The 14631-nt window shown below is 48.7% G+C and overlaps 1 protein-coding gene across 3 annotated transcripts in view; it reads right to left on the minus strand.

Annotated features, from left to right (window-relative positions):
• Window positions 1-14631, minus strand: part of VANGL2 (VANGL planar cell polarity protein 2) — a 44799-nt gene that overhangs the window by 6512 nt on the left and 23656 nt on the right. For 2 of the 3 annotated variants that reach the window (XM_083717378.1, XM_083717379.1), the window contains exons 3-8: window positions 8046-8321; window positions 6919-7039; window positions 4659-5266; window positions 3966-4102; window positions 2855-2990; window positions 2184-2415 (exon numbers count right to left, since the gene is read on the minus strand). In XM_083717378.1, coding sequence (XP_083573504.1) covers window positions 2184-2415; window positions 2855-2990; window positions 3966-4102; window positions 4659-5266; window positions 6919-7039; window positions 8046-8116 — 1305 coding nt within the window. In that variant the 5' untranslated portion in view covers window positions 8117-8321. Of the gene's footprint in view, window positions 1-2183; window positions 2416-2854; window positions 2991-3965; window positions 4103-4658; window positions 5267-6918; window positions 7040-8045; window positions 8322-10270; window positions 11088-14631 lie in introns of those variants that run through there. The other variant, XM_083717380.1, reaches the window with a different exon arrangement.

Genomic DNA, 14631 nt, shown 5'->3' on the forward strand with positions numbered 1-14631 from the left:
GACACAATAGAAATATAAGAAAATAAAAAATAGAGAGTATAGTAAGTAAAAGAAAACCAATTCAGAAAATAGTTGACAAGCCTTTGGATTCTATTTCTCCCCCCCCCCCCCCGTCCCCGGTTTAGTTTCCCCCTGACCACCAATCCATGTTGTCTGCCTGGAATTTTTAAAGTCCATAAATCACATTTTTCCCCCAACTCCTTGCTAGCTTTTTCTTTTTATAATTATTTTTAGAATTATTTTTAAACCATTTAGCATCAAATCTTTAATAACGCTCCCCCTATTGTTCTTTCCAAGTTGTAGTCCAGTTTCCTCTTGTTCCGCTGCTAAAACGTTCTAGTTCAGAAATTTAGTAAGTCTGCAGGGGTTATTGTTATTCAGGAACAAAAACTTGCGTTCAGTCCCTTCCTTTCTTCAATAGAAAATTCTATTGTCTCCTTTAGCTGAACACCCTGTAGACACAATATTGTTTCCGTTTTGCAGCTTTCCCAGAAGATAACCAGTCCTGTAAAATTCCGATGGTATTTTTCCACTTACGACCTTCTTTGTAATGTCCCGAAACTCCTCTAGGGGGATTATTGTAACTTTGTTTTCTCTAGTCCAAAAGTCCAATTGTTATCCATGTTTTCGCCATTTTGTATCCAAGTTTTAACGGGTTGTAATTAATTGTATCAAAATTTAACCAGCAAAGTCCTCGTATTAAAGTCCTCTTTGAATTTCCGACTTTGACAGCTACTTTGACAGCTGTCAAAATCTCCTTCGCTTTTCGCCAGGCTCTCTCCTCAATCACCCCGGTTCCCAGGGGGGGGGGTTACGTTTTCCTTCTCCCTCAATTCTTCCTCCAGCACAGTTCTTGTAATTTCCCATCGTGGAATTCTTAGTTTTTATCAGCAATACAATTCTTTTTGGACCTTGGTTTCCCAGTCCTTGTTTTGGAAGGTTTATAGTAGGGAGGGGGACTGACTTCCTTTTTGGATCCCCCCCCGCTCGTATCAAATCCAAAAAAAAAATTTCTTTTTTTTTTTCTCCTTTTAAACCCGGTTTCCAAATTACTCACGGGTTGTTGTTGAAAGTCCGAATTCTCAATGGAAGAAGTCAGCGCTCTCCGCCGGATGGCATGCGGCTTCGCTCGGCAGGGATAGCAAAGGACTCAAAGCACCACGCTTCTCCCCGGCACCCGATCCGTAGCCTTTAAAAAGGCTCCTTCACGAGTCGGGAGGGCGCCAGCGGTGCCAGCCGAGTCTCCATGTCCACGGCCTCCGTGGCCGTGGTTTTTAAGGGTCCCCGCATCGCCGGTGCGGTAGGACCCAGCCCCTGCCGAGCAGGCTCCCTCCGGAGCTCGGAGGGAGTCCGCCATTCAGCGATGGCGCCAACCCGGAAGTTATTATTTAAACAGAAGAAAAGCCATTTTTAAAGAGCTAAATTTGAACCTTCAAGTTCAGAGGCAGTCTATCTCTGAAGGCTGGCTGATGGGGATATGCAACTATGGGATGGGCTGCTGCCGTCAGGACAACGGACCAGGTCCAAGCCTTGTTATGATCCAGAAGAGCTCTACTTAACTATGCCAAAATGGCATAGCAACAACAGTGACTCTTAGACACATAGGTAAAGGTAAAGAGACCCCTGACCATTAGGTCCGGTGGTGACTGACTCTGGGGTTGCGGCGCTCATCTCGCTTTATTGGCCAAGGGAGCCAGGGTACAGCTTCCGGGTCATGTGGCCAGCATGACTAAGCCGCTTCTGGTGAACCAGAGCAGCGCACGGAAACGCCGTTTACCTTCCCACTGGAGTGGTATCTATTTATCTACTTGCACTTTGATGTGCTTTCGAACTGCTACATTGGCAAGATGGGACAGAGCAACGGGAGCTCACCCCGTCACAGGATTCGAACCGCCAACCTTCTGATCGGCAAGTCCTAGGCTCTGTGGTTTAGCCCACAATGTCACCCGCGTCCCTCTCGGACACATACCCACACCCAAATATTCTAGGTTGCACACCATTATTAGTCCTAATCAAGGGCCATTAAAATTAATGGGCATGACTCTCTTGGGCCCATTAATTTCAGTAGGTCTGCCCCACATATAATTTAGTGGGATGATGATGCAGTTTCTGTAGAAGAATCCTATGTAACATTAACAGGACAGCCATTTATCTCGGCTGGCCCTCTGATCTCCCTTTGCTACCTTAGGCGTCATGTCGTGTGTGATGCAGAACTCCAGGTGCTGCAGGATGCTCTCCATCGTGTGGTACGGCTGCTGCTTCGTGGTCCTCAGGTACTTCTGCATGGCCCGGGCCATGGAGGCAAAGATGGCCTGCGCCGCCTCTCGCGGGTCCATGATCTCCCGCGGGTTTTTCTGGTCCTCCTCCTGGAGCCGTTTGATATGAGTGAAGGCCTCCTCCACAGCCACCACCAGCCTGTCGGGACAAGAGGGGTCCTGTGATATAGTAAGCCATGGACTGCAGAACCCATCGCATGCTCACCTCTCAAAGCCACAGCGAGGGGAGAGGAGGGAGTGGAGGGAAGGAAGGAAAAGGAGCAAAAGGTATCAGAATGTTTGCAGAAGGAAGGAAAGGTTGCAGTGTGAATTTCATAAATGTGCAAAAACAACACAATTTCACGAGCCATTACTGTATAAAACGAATGCATTTTAAGTTGTTAAACCGATGAAACAAGTTTAGGTTCGCTAGGGAAGTCAGCACTGCACGATTTCCCAGAATTTCCATAAATTTCACAACTCTGCCTCGAGGAGTTTACAGTGCATAATGTCAACTGTAAGGACTTGGCAAGCCAAGCTCAGTTTCTTCTCTGCTGTGGGACGAACAGGAACACACAGCCACCCCCTTTTGTGCATACCTTGCGCGTCTCTTGCGCACCCTGCGCTCATGCTCAGCCTCCTCGTAGTAATACTCATTGTGGCTGTTGTCCCTCCGTCGTGCCGCTGCAGCAATGACAGCCCGCGACTGGCTTGTTGAGTTGTTGGTTGTGTTTTCTGGAGGACGGGAACAGAGAAGGGAATCAAGAAGGCTTGAAATTCTGGCCACCACCTTTTGCAATCACACATAGAGCGCTGAGAGTTTGTTAGGAGGCTTAACAATCAATCTTCTTTTTCCAGGAAACTTTGGGAAATATTACTCTGGGAGAGTAATGGGGTGGGGGGTGGCTCCTAATAACTCTCAGAAATCTTAATAAACTACAGCTCCCAGGATTCTTTGGGGGGAGCCATGACAGGTAACCCCCACCTCACATAATTCAGTTAAGAACTTTGCTTCAGGATGAGAACAGCGGCGTGGCAGCAGCAGGAGGCCCCTTTAGCTAAAGTGGTGCTTCAGGTTAAGAACAGTTTCAGGTTAAGTACGGACCTCCAGAACGAATTAAGTACTTAACCCGAGGTACCACTGTAAATGACATGACATGATGCACACACACCATTTGAATGGCAATGTCCATCAACGTGTGTGTGTGTGTGTGTGTGTGTGTGAGTGAGAGAGAGAGAGAGAGAGAGAGAGAGAGAGAGAGAGAGAGAAGAGGGACCTCAGCACCTAGGAGTTGGCTCCTATGATGCTGGGTTCAAACCCCAGCCCTCCCATTCAGAAGACCAAAGGAAACAGGTTAGAGCCCTAGGAAAGAGGTTGACAGGCTGAGTGGGTCAACTGTCTGACAATTTGCAAGACTGCTTCACATGTACACCTAGCTCAGCTGGTTAGAGCACGGTGCTGATGATGCCCAGGTGGCAGATTCAATCCCCCATCTGGGAAAGCTCAGTGTTTCCCAAACTTGATTCTCCAGCTGTTTTCAGACTACAATTCCCATCATCCCTGACCACTGGTCTTGCTAGTTAAAGATGATGGGAGTTGTAGTCCAAAAACAGCTGAAGACACAACGTTGGGAAACACCGGACTAGATGAGCCTCAGGGTCCCTTTCCAAGTCTACGATTTTATGATTCAGAGAGCCAGGATCGCTCACCCTCGCCAAGGGAATACACCTTGAAGCCAGACATCTTCTTGGAGAGAACGGACTTTGGGAGGTTGAGGAGGGCCGGGTTGTAGACCGGGAAGTCGTGGTAGTAGTTCTCCAGGATCCACACAGCAACTCGCTGGATGCTGCAAGGAGGCAGAGAAAGAAAAGGGGGTCCTCAGATGAAGGAAAGCATAGTTGATTGACTGGTTGATTAATGGAGTCTCCAGTGCCCGCAGCCTGTTACTTATTTCATTCATTTTAATAATACAACAATAGCAATGATTTCATTATTTATATGCCACCCATCTGGCTGGGTTGCCCCAGAGCTGCTCTGGGCGGCTCCGAACAAAGTATGTAAAGCACAATAAAACATCAGCCATTAAGAACTCCCCTGGAAAGGGGATGTCAACAACAAATAGCTGTTTACCTGTCAGATGGGAGATGTATTTTTTAAAAAAAAATCTTACTGAAGTCAATCAAACAAATCAATCCTGGCCTTCAGCACCCCAAGATGTGTGTTTTCATGCTGCACTCTACTCTTGTGAATGTAACGTGTCTGAACCTTTTAAAAAAATATTTAAATTGTTGTAACCCGTCCTAGGACGTGCTGGCAAAGGGCAGGTTGTTGTCATCATCATCATCATGATCAGAACAAGCTGTACCGCCAACTGTGCACCCTCCACTGCAGCCCTTCCTCACCTGAGGTGGCCGACGTTATAAAACCGGCTCGCCCCGTCGGTGGAGCGGACAACCTTGAGGGTGAAATGGGGCTGGAGCTGCCGCAGCTCGAGGAGAACTACGGCCAGGTAGTGGACAAAGAGAAGGGCGTCCACCAGGGAGACGGCATACTGGACAATGCCCTGGTAGTTGGTGTCGTGAGAGTCCAAGATCCGGACGCCGTAGAAGAGCCAGTAGGAGACGACCAGGAGGAAGACGAGCACCATGAGGAGAGCGCGGAAGACGAAGATCCGCGGGAAGAAGGCCTTGGGGCGGCGGAAGAAGAGGGCCCAGCTGCCCAGCAGGAGGATGAGGAGCTTGAAGGCCACCGAGATGAAGAGCCCCTCGCAAGGCGTCCCACACGGCTCCAGCCGCTCCCCCCACAGCAGCTGGGGCAGCAGCATGAAGGCCAAGGGCGTGAGGAAGGAAAGGAGGGCCAGGGCCCCACCCAGCGAGACGCCCAGGTGGCGGGAGCAGTCCAGGTGGGCGCTGTCCTCCATGTCCTTGGTGATGCGCGTGATGTCATCGTGGGAGATGCTGTGCTCAGACGTGCCCGTCACCACCGTGGTGGTCTCTCCCCAGTTGTCGTCCTGCAAAAGAAGGAAAAGGGCCAAGCAGGGGCAGGTGAGGGAGCAGGCAGACATCTCATGGTAGGACACCTTCTTGCACCAAGAAGGGTCAAGTCTTGGGGTCCTGAGCACGGCTTTCCTCTGCTACAAATAGGTGCCAGTAATGGCAGAGAGGAACAGGCCAGGTGGACTGACTCTGCCTTAAAGCTTCTTCATGTGTACTTCAGCAGACGGGTGCTGCTCCTCCCTTGTCTAGTCACACGCCTGTAAGACCCTGCAGGATCAGGTCAATAACTCATCTAGTCCATCATCCTGTTCTCACAGGGACCAACCAGATGCCTGAATGGGAAACCTGCAAGTGGGACCTGAGCACAAAGAGCAACTCTTCACGCCTGCAGTTTTCCAGCAACTGGGATTCAGAAGCATTTGCTGCCTCTGACCATGGAGGCAAACAGAGCAGAGCCATCGTGGCCAGAAGCCGTTGATAGCCTTAACATCCACAGATTTGTCCATCCCTCTTTTTAAAGCCACCCTGCCTCCCGTGAGAGCGAGTTGAATAGTTTGTGCACCACGTGAAGGTCTTTCTTCCGTCTGCCTTGAACCTTCCAACATTCCACTCCATGGGATGTCCCAGAGTTCTAGTATTATGAGAGAAAGAGAAAAACTTTTCTCTATGCATTTTCTGCCTGCCGCTCATAATTTCATAAAGTTCTTTCGTGTCACCCCTTACTCACATTTCCTCTAAAGTTCCAGATGCTGCAAAACCTTGCTTCTTAGGAGCATCGCTCCGGCCCCTTGATCATTTTGGCTGGGCCAGATGGGACTATCTCTGTATTAAGTGTTTCATGTGCACCTCTGTCCTAATATTTTTGATCCCCGATAAGCCTATTGCCAAGGGCATTTTGATACATTGCTTGCTAACAGGTGCTTTTAACTTCAGTCGGAGCATGATGAAAGTATCTTATTGATACTAGGGCTAAACTAGAACGGTGGCCCCAATGCACTGCCCTCATCAGTGGGTGGCAAATTGGGGGGGGGGGGGCAACTCCTCATCCTGGCACTGTCAACTGATCTCCCTCCTCTAAGTCTTCCCCAACATTTCCCCTTCCCTTATCTTTCAGTTTATAAGCACAAGAATATGGCCCATATCCAACTGCCATAATAAATAAATAAATGACTGACTACATAAAGAACATTTCCAATTGTTTATAGGATCCACCAGCAGCATGGCACATAGAATTTCCCTGTCTGCAAGTCACGTTGGGCAGGAAACCTGTATCCAATTATGAGACTCGCCAAATACAGAGCTCCAAAGAATTTTAGAGTTGTAATTCTAGCTGAGAATTCTAGCTCGACTCCCTGCAATGCAGGAATATGCAGCTGTCCCATTCAGGGATCGAACCAGCAGCCTTGGCGTTATCAGCACCATGCTCTAACCAACTGAGCTATCCAGACTGACGTGCAGGTTTGCCTGCCGCTGCTTCTCTCCATTACCGAACAAAGCACATGGAAGTTCCCTGGAACATTTGCCCAGCCCAACCTCAGAATAAATCACTCGCTGTTTGGGTGTTAGCTGGTTGGGAAAAGCCAGGCAGGAAACGGCAGGCAGGAGGTGGCGGCCACTGGCCCTCACAGGGGGGGCGTTCCTCTTTACTCGGCCACATGCCACTCACCCTTTCATCGCCTCGAGTTGACTCGTTGTCCAGCAGGGGCTCCCCAGGGGCCTGGATGGTCACCGACTTGTCCCCTCGACTCCCATCTCGACTCTTGGAACGGTGCCGCTCCCGTCGATCTCTGCAATGGGCAGAGGGGAGGAAGAGATGCACACTGAGAACCATGGAAGGAAATAGGACACTGTCCTGCTCAGCACCTCAGGGCAGCTACAGCCCACCAAGTCCTCCATCTTGTGTTCGCAGTTGCCTACAGACACAGCCCCACAGTTCTGTATCTGTTGGACACGCAGGAAGGTGCCTTAAGCAGAATCAGGCCCTTAGTCCACTGAGCTCACACATGCAAACACACCATGTTTCGCAATATATTGCCAGGTCAAAAACTATAAAACCGATTGTCACTATACGAGCTTCAAACCAGTTTTGGACAATATATCAATATACTGCCCAGCCCTATTGTCATGTTTGCTCATCAAACATTTCCAGTTCTTATTTACTCGAATGTAATGTGCGCCTTTCTTGGTCAAATTCACTCACAAAAACTAGGGTGTGCATTAGATTTGATGGTGCTTGGTTTCAAGGTTTTGAAAATTGAGGTGCGCAGTGGATTCAATACGGTAATGTATAATTAAAGTTTATTGTCATTGTTTTGTAAAACTGCAGCAATGGACAAATTTATATTATAACTTTTAATTTTGTTTGGAGTTTATTATTATGACTTGTTTTAGAATTGAATTTAATAATAATATTAAGGCAGAGTGTATGAAGAACAGAGCTGTGTGCAAGAGTATTTCATGTTCCTTTTCCTAGACACAAGGTGGGCTGAGACAAGGGATCCCCCTGAACCCAAGTTGCTCAGGGCTTTGTACATTAATGCAGTCTCCCAGGGCAGCCCCACACTGAGAACTCACTGCAACAATTTAAACCATGGTTTCCCAAACTTGGGTCTCCAGCTGTTTTTGGACTACAATTTCCATCATCCCTGACCACTGGTCCTGCTCGCTGGCGATGATGGGAGTTGTAATCCAACAACAACTGGAGGCCCAATTTTGGGAAACCCTGGTTTAAACCAACGGCTCCCCCTGGCTGAAAGTGGGAGGCCCAAGGGTGCACCCTGCCGGCAGACTCACCTGTGCTTCCGGGAGCTGCGGGAATGCCCGGACTTGTAGGAGTACCCGGAATACTGAGACTCGTTGTCCATGTTGTCAGAGCGCCGCGCCTTGTAGCGGTCCACGTTGATGGACTTGGGTCTCCCAGGCCCCGGGACAGCCGCCAAGGCAGCCGCTGCCTCTTTCAGAGTGGGCTTCTTCAGGCCGAGGGGCACCTTCAGAAAGTCAACTTTCACCTTGAGGGACTCTATTTTGATTGGCTAGCTGGGCTCGTCTTAGAAGAAAAAAAGGGGGCACCTGAGGAGGGAGGAAGAAACTGCTTAACCATGCTCATCACGCCCAGCCCTCGAGACACGTCAGGAGAGAGCATATGGTACGATCTGTAGCTGAAGGACTGGTCTGCTTAATGCATATTTACTAAGAAAAGACAAAGAAAAGAGGACCCCGCATGTAGGAAAGCAGCACTTCAAGCTAGAACCCTTCTACCTGGTATGCTAGCATTCCACCTGCAGGGGTTTTTTTCGTTTTTTTAAATGTGTTTGTGCTGAGGAGGGAGGAGAAGCTGGATATACCAGGAGGTCTGTGTCACACCTAAATTGACTATAAATCCAGGCGCTTCCTTCCTCCTTCCCCCTCCAACCCCATCCCCGAGAGATAAAACACCAAGATCAAGGAGAAGAGAGGCTTATCTCGAAATCTGAAGGAAGTCACCCCACTAACCTTTTTGGGGCAGCCCTCTGGGGCCCAAATGCCAGCAGTAGGTGCAACGAACTCACATTCACACATGCACACACAGCCCTGCCCCGTAATTACCGTATTTTTTGCTCTATAAGACTCACTTTTTCCGTCCTAAAAAGTAAGGGGAAATGTGTGTGCATCTTATGGAGTGAATGCAGGCTGCGCAGCTATCCCAGAAGCCAGAACAGCAAGAGGGATTGCTGCTTTCATTGTGCAGCGATCCCTCTTGCTGTTCTGGCTTCTGAGATTCAGAATTTTTAAAATTGTTTTCCTCCTCCAAAAACAAGGTGCGTCTTGTGGGCTGGTGCGTCTTATAGAGCGAAAAATACGGTAATCTGTGTAGATCAGCTGAGGAGAGTTTATCATTGCTTCCCCCTCCTTCCCTCTGAAATTATCGATCTGAATATTGGGGAGGGGGGCAATGTGCATTCCCATCAGGGTGCTGCTAAACAGAAAGATTTGCACCCAGTGCTGTGTCTACTTTAACTTTTTGTGTAAGGCACTGGAGGGGGGTTAGAAAATTTTGCTTTACAGTGGTACCTTGGTTTATGAACTTAATCCGTTGCAGAAGTCCGTTCTTAAACCAAAGCGTTCTTAAACCAAGGCGTGCTTTCCCATAGCAGCAGGGGACTCAATTTACACTGAACAGGAAGCAAGACATGTTCTGCTTCCAAGGCAAAGCTCACAAACCAAAACCCCTACTTCCGGGTTTGCAGCATTCTTAATCCAAGTTGTTCATAAACTAAGCTGTTCTTAAACCAAGGTAGCACTGTATTGGGGTCAACAGCCCCCCAATGACAGTGTTTGCAGCATTCTTAATCCAAGTTGTTCCTAAACTAAGCTGTTCTTAAACCAAGGTAGCACTGTATTGGGGTCAACAGCCCCCCAATGACAGTGGTCAGCCATTCCCTGCCACCAATTCTAGTCTAACCCCCTGCAATGTACAAGTCTCAACTAAATCATTCTGTCCACTAGCTACTGGACTTCTCTCAAGGCATCCGCCCCAGTAAGAAACCAGCCCCTCCCCAGCCCAAACCATCAACTCTTACTTTAGAAGCCATTGTCTCAGAAATAGGAACTTTGGACACAGAGATCCCGATTCAAAAAAGAGTCACACACCCCATAATTTTCCTCAATACATTCAGGCTTTTCTCTCATCCCCCACAACAACATGTTGTCTCCCCATCTCCATACACACACAAAAATGCTCAGTTGTGTAAGCCAGATCCCAGTTTCACGTAAAAGATTTCCTTGATACCGAAAGCCCTCACCAGCATCACGTGATTAGACAGACCCGGTTATTAGGAGAATTAAAATGGGCCTGGGCTTCTAAATCCGACTGTCTGGGTTACAAAGAAGCTTCTCCTGGAAGCGGGAACATCTTACCCCAAACAAGAAAGGACCTTACTGTGCTTGCTCAGTTATTTTCAACAGCTCCGGGGAAGGGAGGCTGAGGCAACCAGAAGTCAACACATACACAAAAATGCACAGCGCCACTTGATTATTACCAATGTTGCAAAATGACGAGCGTTTCACATGACTTATGCTCGCATTAATGTTCTGCTCCAGATATCGCTTGCCTCAGAGCAAGCCCAGGGTTGGAGCCAAGGCAAGGAATCAGCCATCCAAGGCAAACGCGCCCACCGCAGGGCTTTGGGACTCTTGTCCGGGCAAGTCTGGCGCTCTGGGAGGAATCCCAGCCGGCTCGGCAAAGGGGCCTTCCCAAAAAAAAAACCAACCTGCCAGATCAGGTTCTTTCCCTCTCCCAGGGGAGGGGCCAGAACAGCAGAAATAGAGGCACCTCTGAGTCGCACCTCCAGATAAAAGGTCCACAGGGTGGCAGGAATGGGGCAAGGCCCCTCGCATGGCCTGAAGCCCTGCTGCCAGCCAGAGTGGGTAATACTGGGCCAGCGAAGCAAGCAGTCCAAGCTGGTAGAAGGTAGCTTTTCTGATCTGCTCTGCCTCAGATTTCAGAGAGCCACTGCAGCCAGCAGGGTGAGGGTGAGAGGTCCTCAAAGTCTGGAGGCTTTGAGGCTCACGAGGAAATATAAGAGACGGTTGTGGGCTCCACAAAACAATCATAGAACTGTGGAGCTGGAAGGAACCGCGGGGACTATCTTGGCCAACCCCCTGCAATGCATGAATCTTTCACTGCCCTTGAAGACGACCCAGAAACTTCAACTGCCCAGAACTGGGGCTTTGTTTAGTTCTCATATAACCCTTGTTTTTAAACACCTGCTCTGGTTAATTTCTGGACCCTATTTAAGGTGTTCGTGTTTGTGTTTAAAGCCTTAGATTCAGGCCTCCCCCTTCCCTATGGACCCCCTCGGGTGTTACGATCAGCAGAGGGGGGCCCTCCTGGTTAGGGTCCACAGAAGCCCAGGGGGGTGGCAGCTCAGGAGAGGGCCTTCTCTGTGTCAGCCCCTAAGGTGTAGAATTCCCTCTGCACAGATATGCATCCAGCACCTTCGTTATTCAGCTTCTGTCAAATGCATCACTTTACCCTGGCTTTTGACATTTGAGATGCATATTTATTTATTTTTTTCTGTGGTTGTAAGTTGTCTTAAACTGTTTTTAATGTTGTGTTTTAATAGCTGTCACCTGCCCTGCAACCTTAGGGTGAAGGGAATTATTATTATTATTAATAATAATAATAGCACCCAGTCAATATCTGCATACTACACGCTGGGGACAATCAACAGATGGGGGTTGCTGCCTCCACCTGCAGCCTCCCTCAGGAGTGTCCTGGAAAACACCTGGCTGGCCCTTGCATCCTGGAGGAGATACAGGCTCCCATTACGACCAAGGAAGGCAGAGGCGAGATGCAAGCATGTCATTACGAACTCTGGCCTTTATTACACACAAGAGGATCTGAGGCGGCCTTCTTGTGTGCTCTGTTTATTATCTTATCCACATCCCTCCAGTGTCTTGGGGGAGAAGCCTGTTCTCCTTCTACCTCATCCCAGTTTGTTGGCAATCTCACCACCCTGGGGCCATCACAAGTACTTCTGTCAGCTCTTCACAGTCCAAATATGTGCCATTTGCCGGGGGGGGGGGGGGAGAGACATTAATTCTGGCTTGAGCTAGTAAAGTCTTCGGAAGAGGAAGCAAGCAGGCCAAACAGGAGGGCTCTGCCACCTCCATTCCACGCAAGCCAAACAGCCCACCCCCCACCAGTAGCTGGTCTAGGAAAGACTCCCTCACACATATCCCAAATGATGTCACAGGATGCTGGCCAACCTAAGCTACTCCATTTTTGGTCACCAACCCTGTAACCTATTTAAACCAAATTTATCAACGCAAAAAGGGGGACTTGTTCTAAAAACCAGCTGCACAGAGGCAGGTTTTTTAAAAAAGGAAATGCAAAAAGCTGCATTCCTTTAGCCAAAGGTGAGGATTTCTCATTCGCCGCACAAGGCAGCTAATTTGTGCAGATGTCTTGTTGCTATTTGTTTCTGCATTGTTTGATGTTTTAATGTGTTGTAAACCGCTTTGAGATTCCTCCCCCCTTAAAATATAAAGCGGTATAGAAATGAAATTTGTTGTTGTTTCATTGTTTAAAAAAGGTGACTAGACAATCCGTTGTGGATACCGTAACTTAGATTTAAGGTGCCATTTGGCAATTAGCTTATATATCTTGAGTTTCTAATTCTGCTACCGGCCTTGGGAGTAAGGAGCGCAGATGTGGACCTGGGTGCCAAAACAAGCAGGAAACCTACATGGGCTTTCAGTGTTGCTCCTCAAATGGGTCACATGCCTCAGTGCAGGGTGCGGGTCCCTAAAGCAGGGGTGGGGAGCAGCTCCACCAGCAATGCTTTGATGGTGCCCAGCTGCTGTTTAATTACCAGGCCTTCCACTTCTCTCCTCTCAGGGCCTCCAGGTATGACTTACCTGCACCATTCCAGACTCAAAAGCGCAGACGTGTGCATGGTAGAGGGGGAGAGAAGGGAAGGGGGGAGCAACTGCAGGAACGAACAAGGCGTGTCCCACCACCCTCCCTCCCCGCAGGCCAGGCCCCAAAGGGAGATGGATTCAGCCACTTCTCTCCTGATTCTCCAAGAATCTGAATCACAGGTCGACCACCCCAGCGCACCTTGCAAGCTCATGCCCAAAACCACTCCAAGGAGTCCCCCAGTTCAAAAGGAAGATAAGGGAGTATTACGTGCTCTGCGCAATGCCAGAGGGTTAGAGCAAAGGCCTATTAAGTTTTCTGTCAGAAGAGTGCAAAGAGGGCTTTGCCTGTGGCAGGTGGAGAACTGGATCTACCTGCAGCGGGGCAAGTCAACAGCCCAATCCGGGTTTTGATCCAAAAACGCCCCTTTTACATGCAACACACCCCAGCACACAAAAGCAAGGGGGAAGGCCATGGACCAATTAAAGATGGCGACTACAGAATGGATCCATGCCAAGTTAGCAGCACCTGCAGCTAGTTAAGATAATAAAGGCAGCACACCAATGCTTCTTTGGAAATCAAAATGAGAAAGCCAGGGACAAGGGGTTGAGGAGAGCCCTGCCACTAATTCCCGGTGGAGCCTTGGGCAAGCCACTCAATGCAAGACACACTACAGCAGCCACCCCCAGGCTGCGGCCCTCCAGATGTTCTTGATCACAACTCCCCATCAGCCCTTGTCGCTTGGGACTACAACACCTATCAGACTGATTTAGTTGAGACTGGATTAGATGACCCTTGGGGGTCCCCTTCCCACTCTTCAATTCTATGTTTCTGTGATGGATCTGGTCGTCCAAAACATCTGGAAGGCACCAGTTGGCAAAGACTATGTTCCTCTAGGGATGTCAGAAGTTACCTTTTACAATGTCTGACTTTTATTATCCCTTTCATAAAATTTAAATGCCACTTGATTGTAGGGGAAAAAACCCTCAAAGTGATTTATTAATCCATCTCACTGACTGCAGCAGCTGTCCAGTCTTTCGCCAGCCTCCCTGGAATTTCTGCATGCAAAGCAGATGTTCTACTTCCAAGGTACAGTCCCTTCTTCCCCTGGCTTGCCCAGAGCTCAGCGGACACAAAAAACACAAACACTGATTCAGAAGTTTTTTAAAAAATCAACAAAAACAGCGTCCCCAATTATTTGGACAGCCCTTTATGATTTTACCTTTGATTTTAAACATTTTTTGAATGTTTTAAACTGCTGCTTTTTAACTGATTTCATTGATATTTTATTCTTTTTTGAAACCACTTTGGAGGTTGTTTCTTGCAATCAAGGGGGGAGGTTCATAAATTTTACAAGATAGATGACTATTTTTAAAAATGACTTGTATTAAAAATATTGGTTTTAAAAAACTGCAGACGACAGGCTTTTCCTTAGAAGAGGCCTTCCCCATTCACAGAGGTGCTGTGCTGCCACGTGTGCGAATCACCCAGAAGCAGGATACTCCTCCCCGCCTGCCTGTTTCAAAAATAATTGTTTTAACTGCATGCAAAGTCATGCAACTAACAGAACAGCTCAAGCCAATTCCCATTGCTCAACCAGCACTGTGCTGATCGTGCATTCCCTCAGCTGATTCCTCCTGACTACCACCAGCCCTTTTTTATTGATCTCTTCCTCCTCATGGTCTTCAGCTTCCCCCTCCGCAAAATGGACCTCCGTCCTCCATCCCGAGTCTGACCAGACCAAAACACAACAGCAGCAGCAACAGCAGCAGCAGTAACAGACCATGCTGAGCTGCCTCAGCAAAACAGAGCCCAAACACAAAGCGCCAGAGGCCCCCCTCTGGAACAGCAGGACTGCAAGAGGCTTCAGCTGGAAGAGTTGCCCCCCCTCTCCAGATTACAAGGCTTCCTTGGCAATAGTTTTATGGGAAACCGGGGGGGGGGGGGGGGTGTGGAAAGAAAGGGAAAGCTAAGAGG

This window comes from Podarcis gaigeae (assembly GCF_964106915.1).
Source record: "Podarcis gaigeae genome assembly, chromosome: 16".
Lineage (NCBI taxonomy): Eukaryota > Metazoa > Chordata > Lepidosauria > Squamata > Lacertidae > Podarcis > Podarcis gaigeae.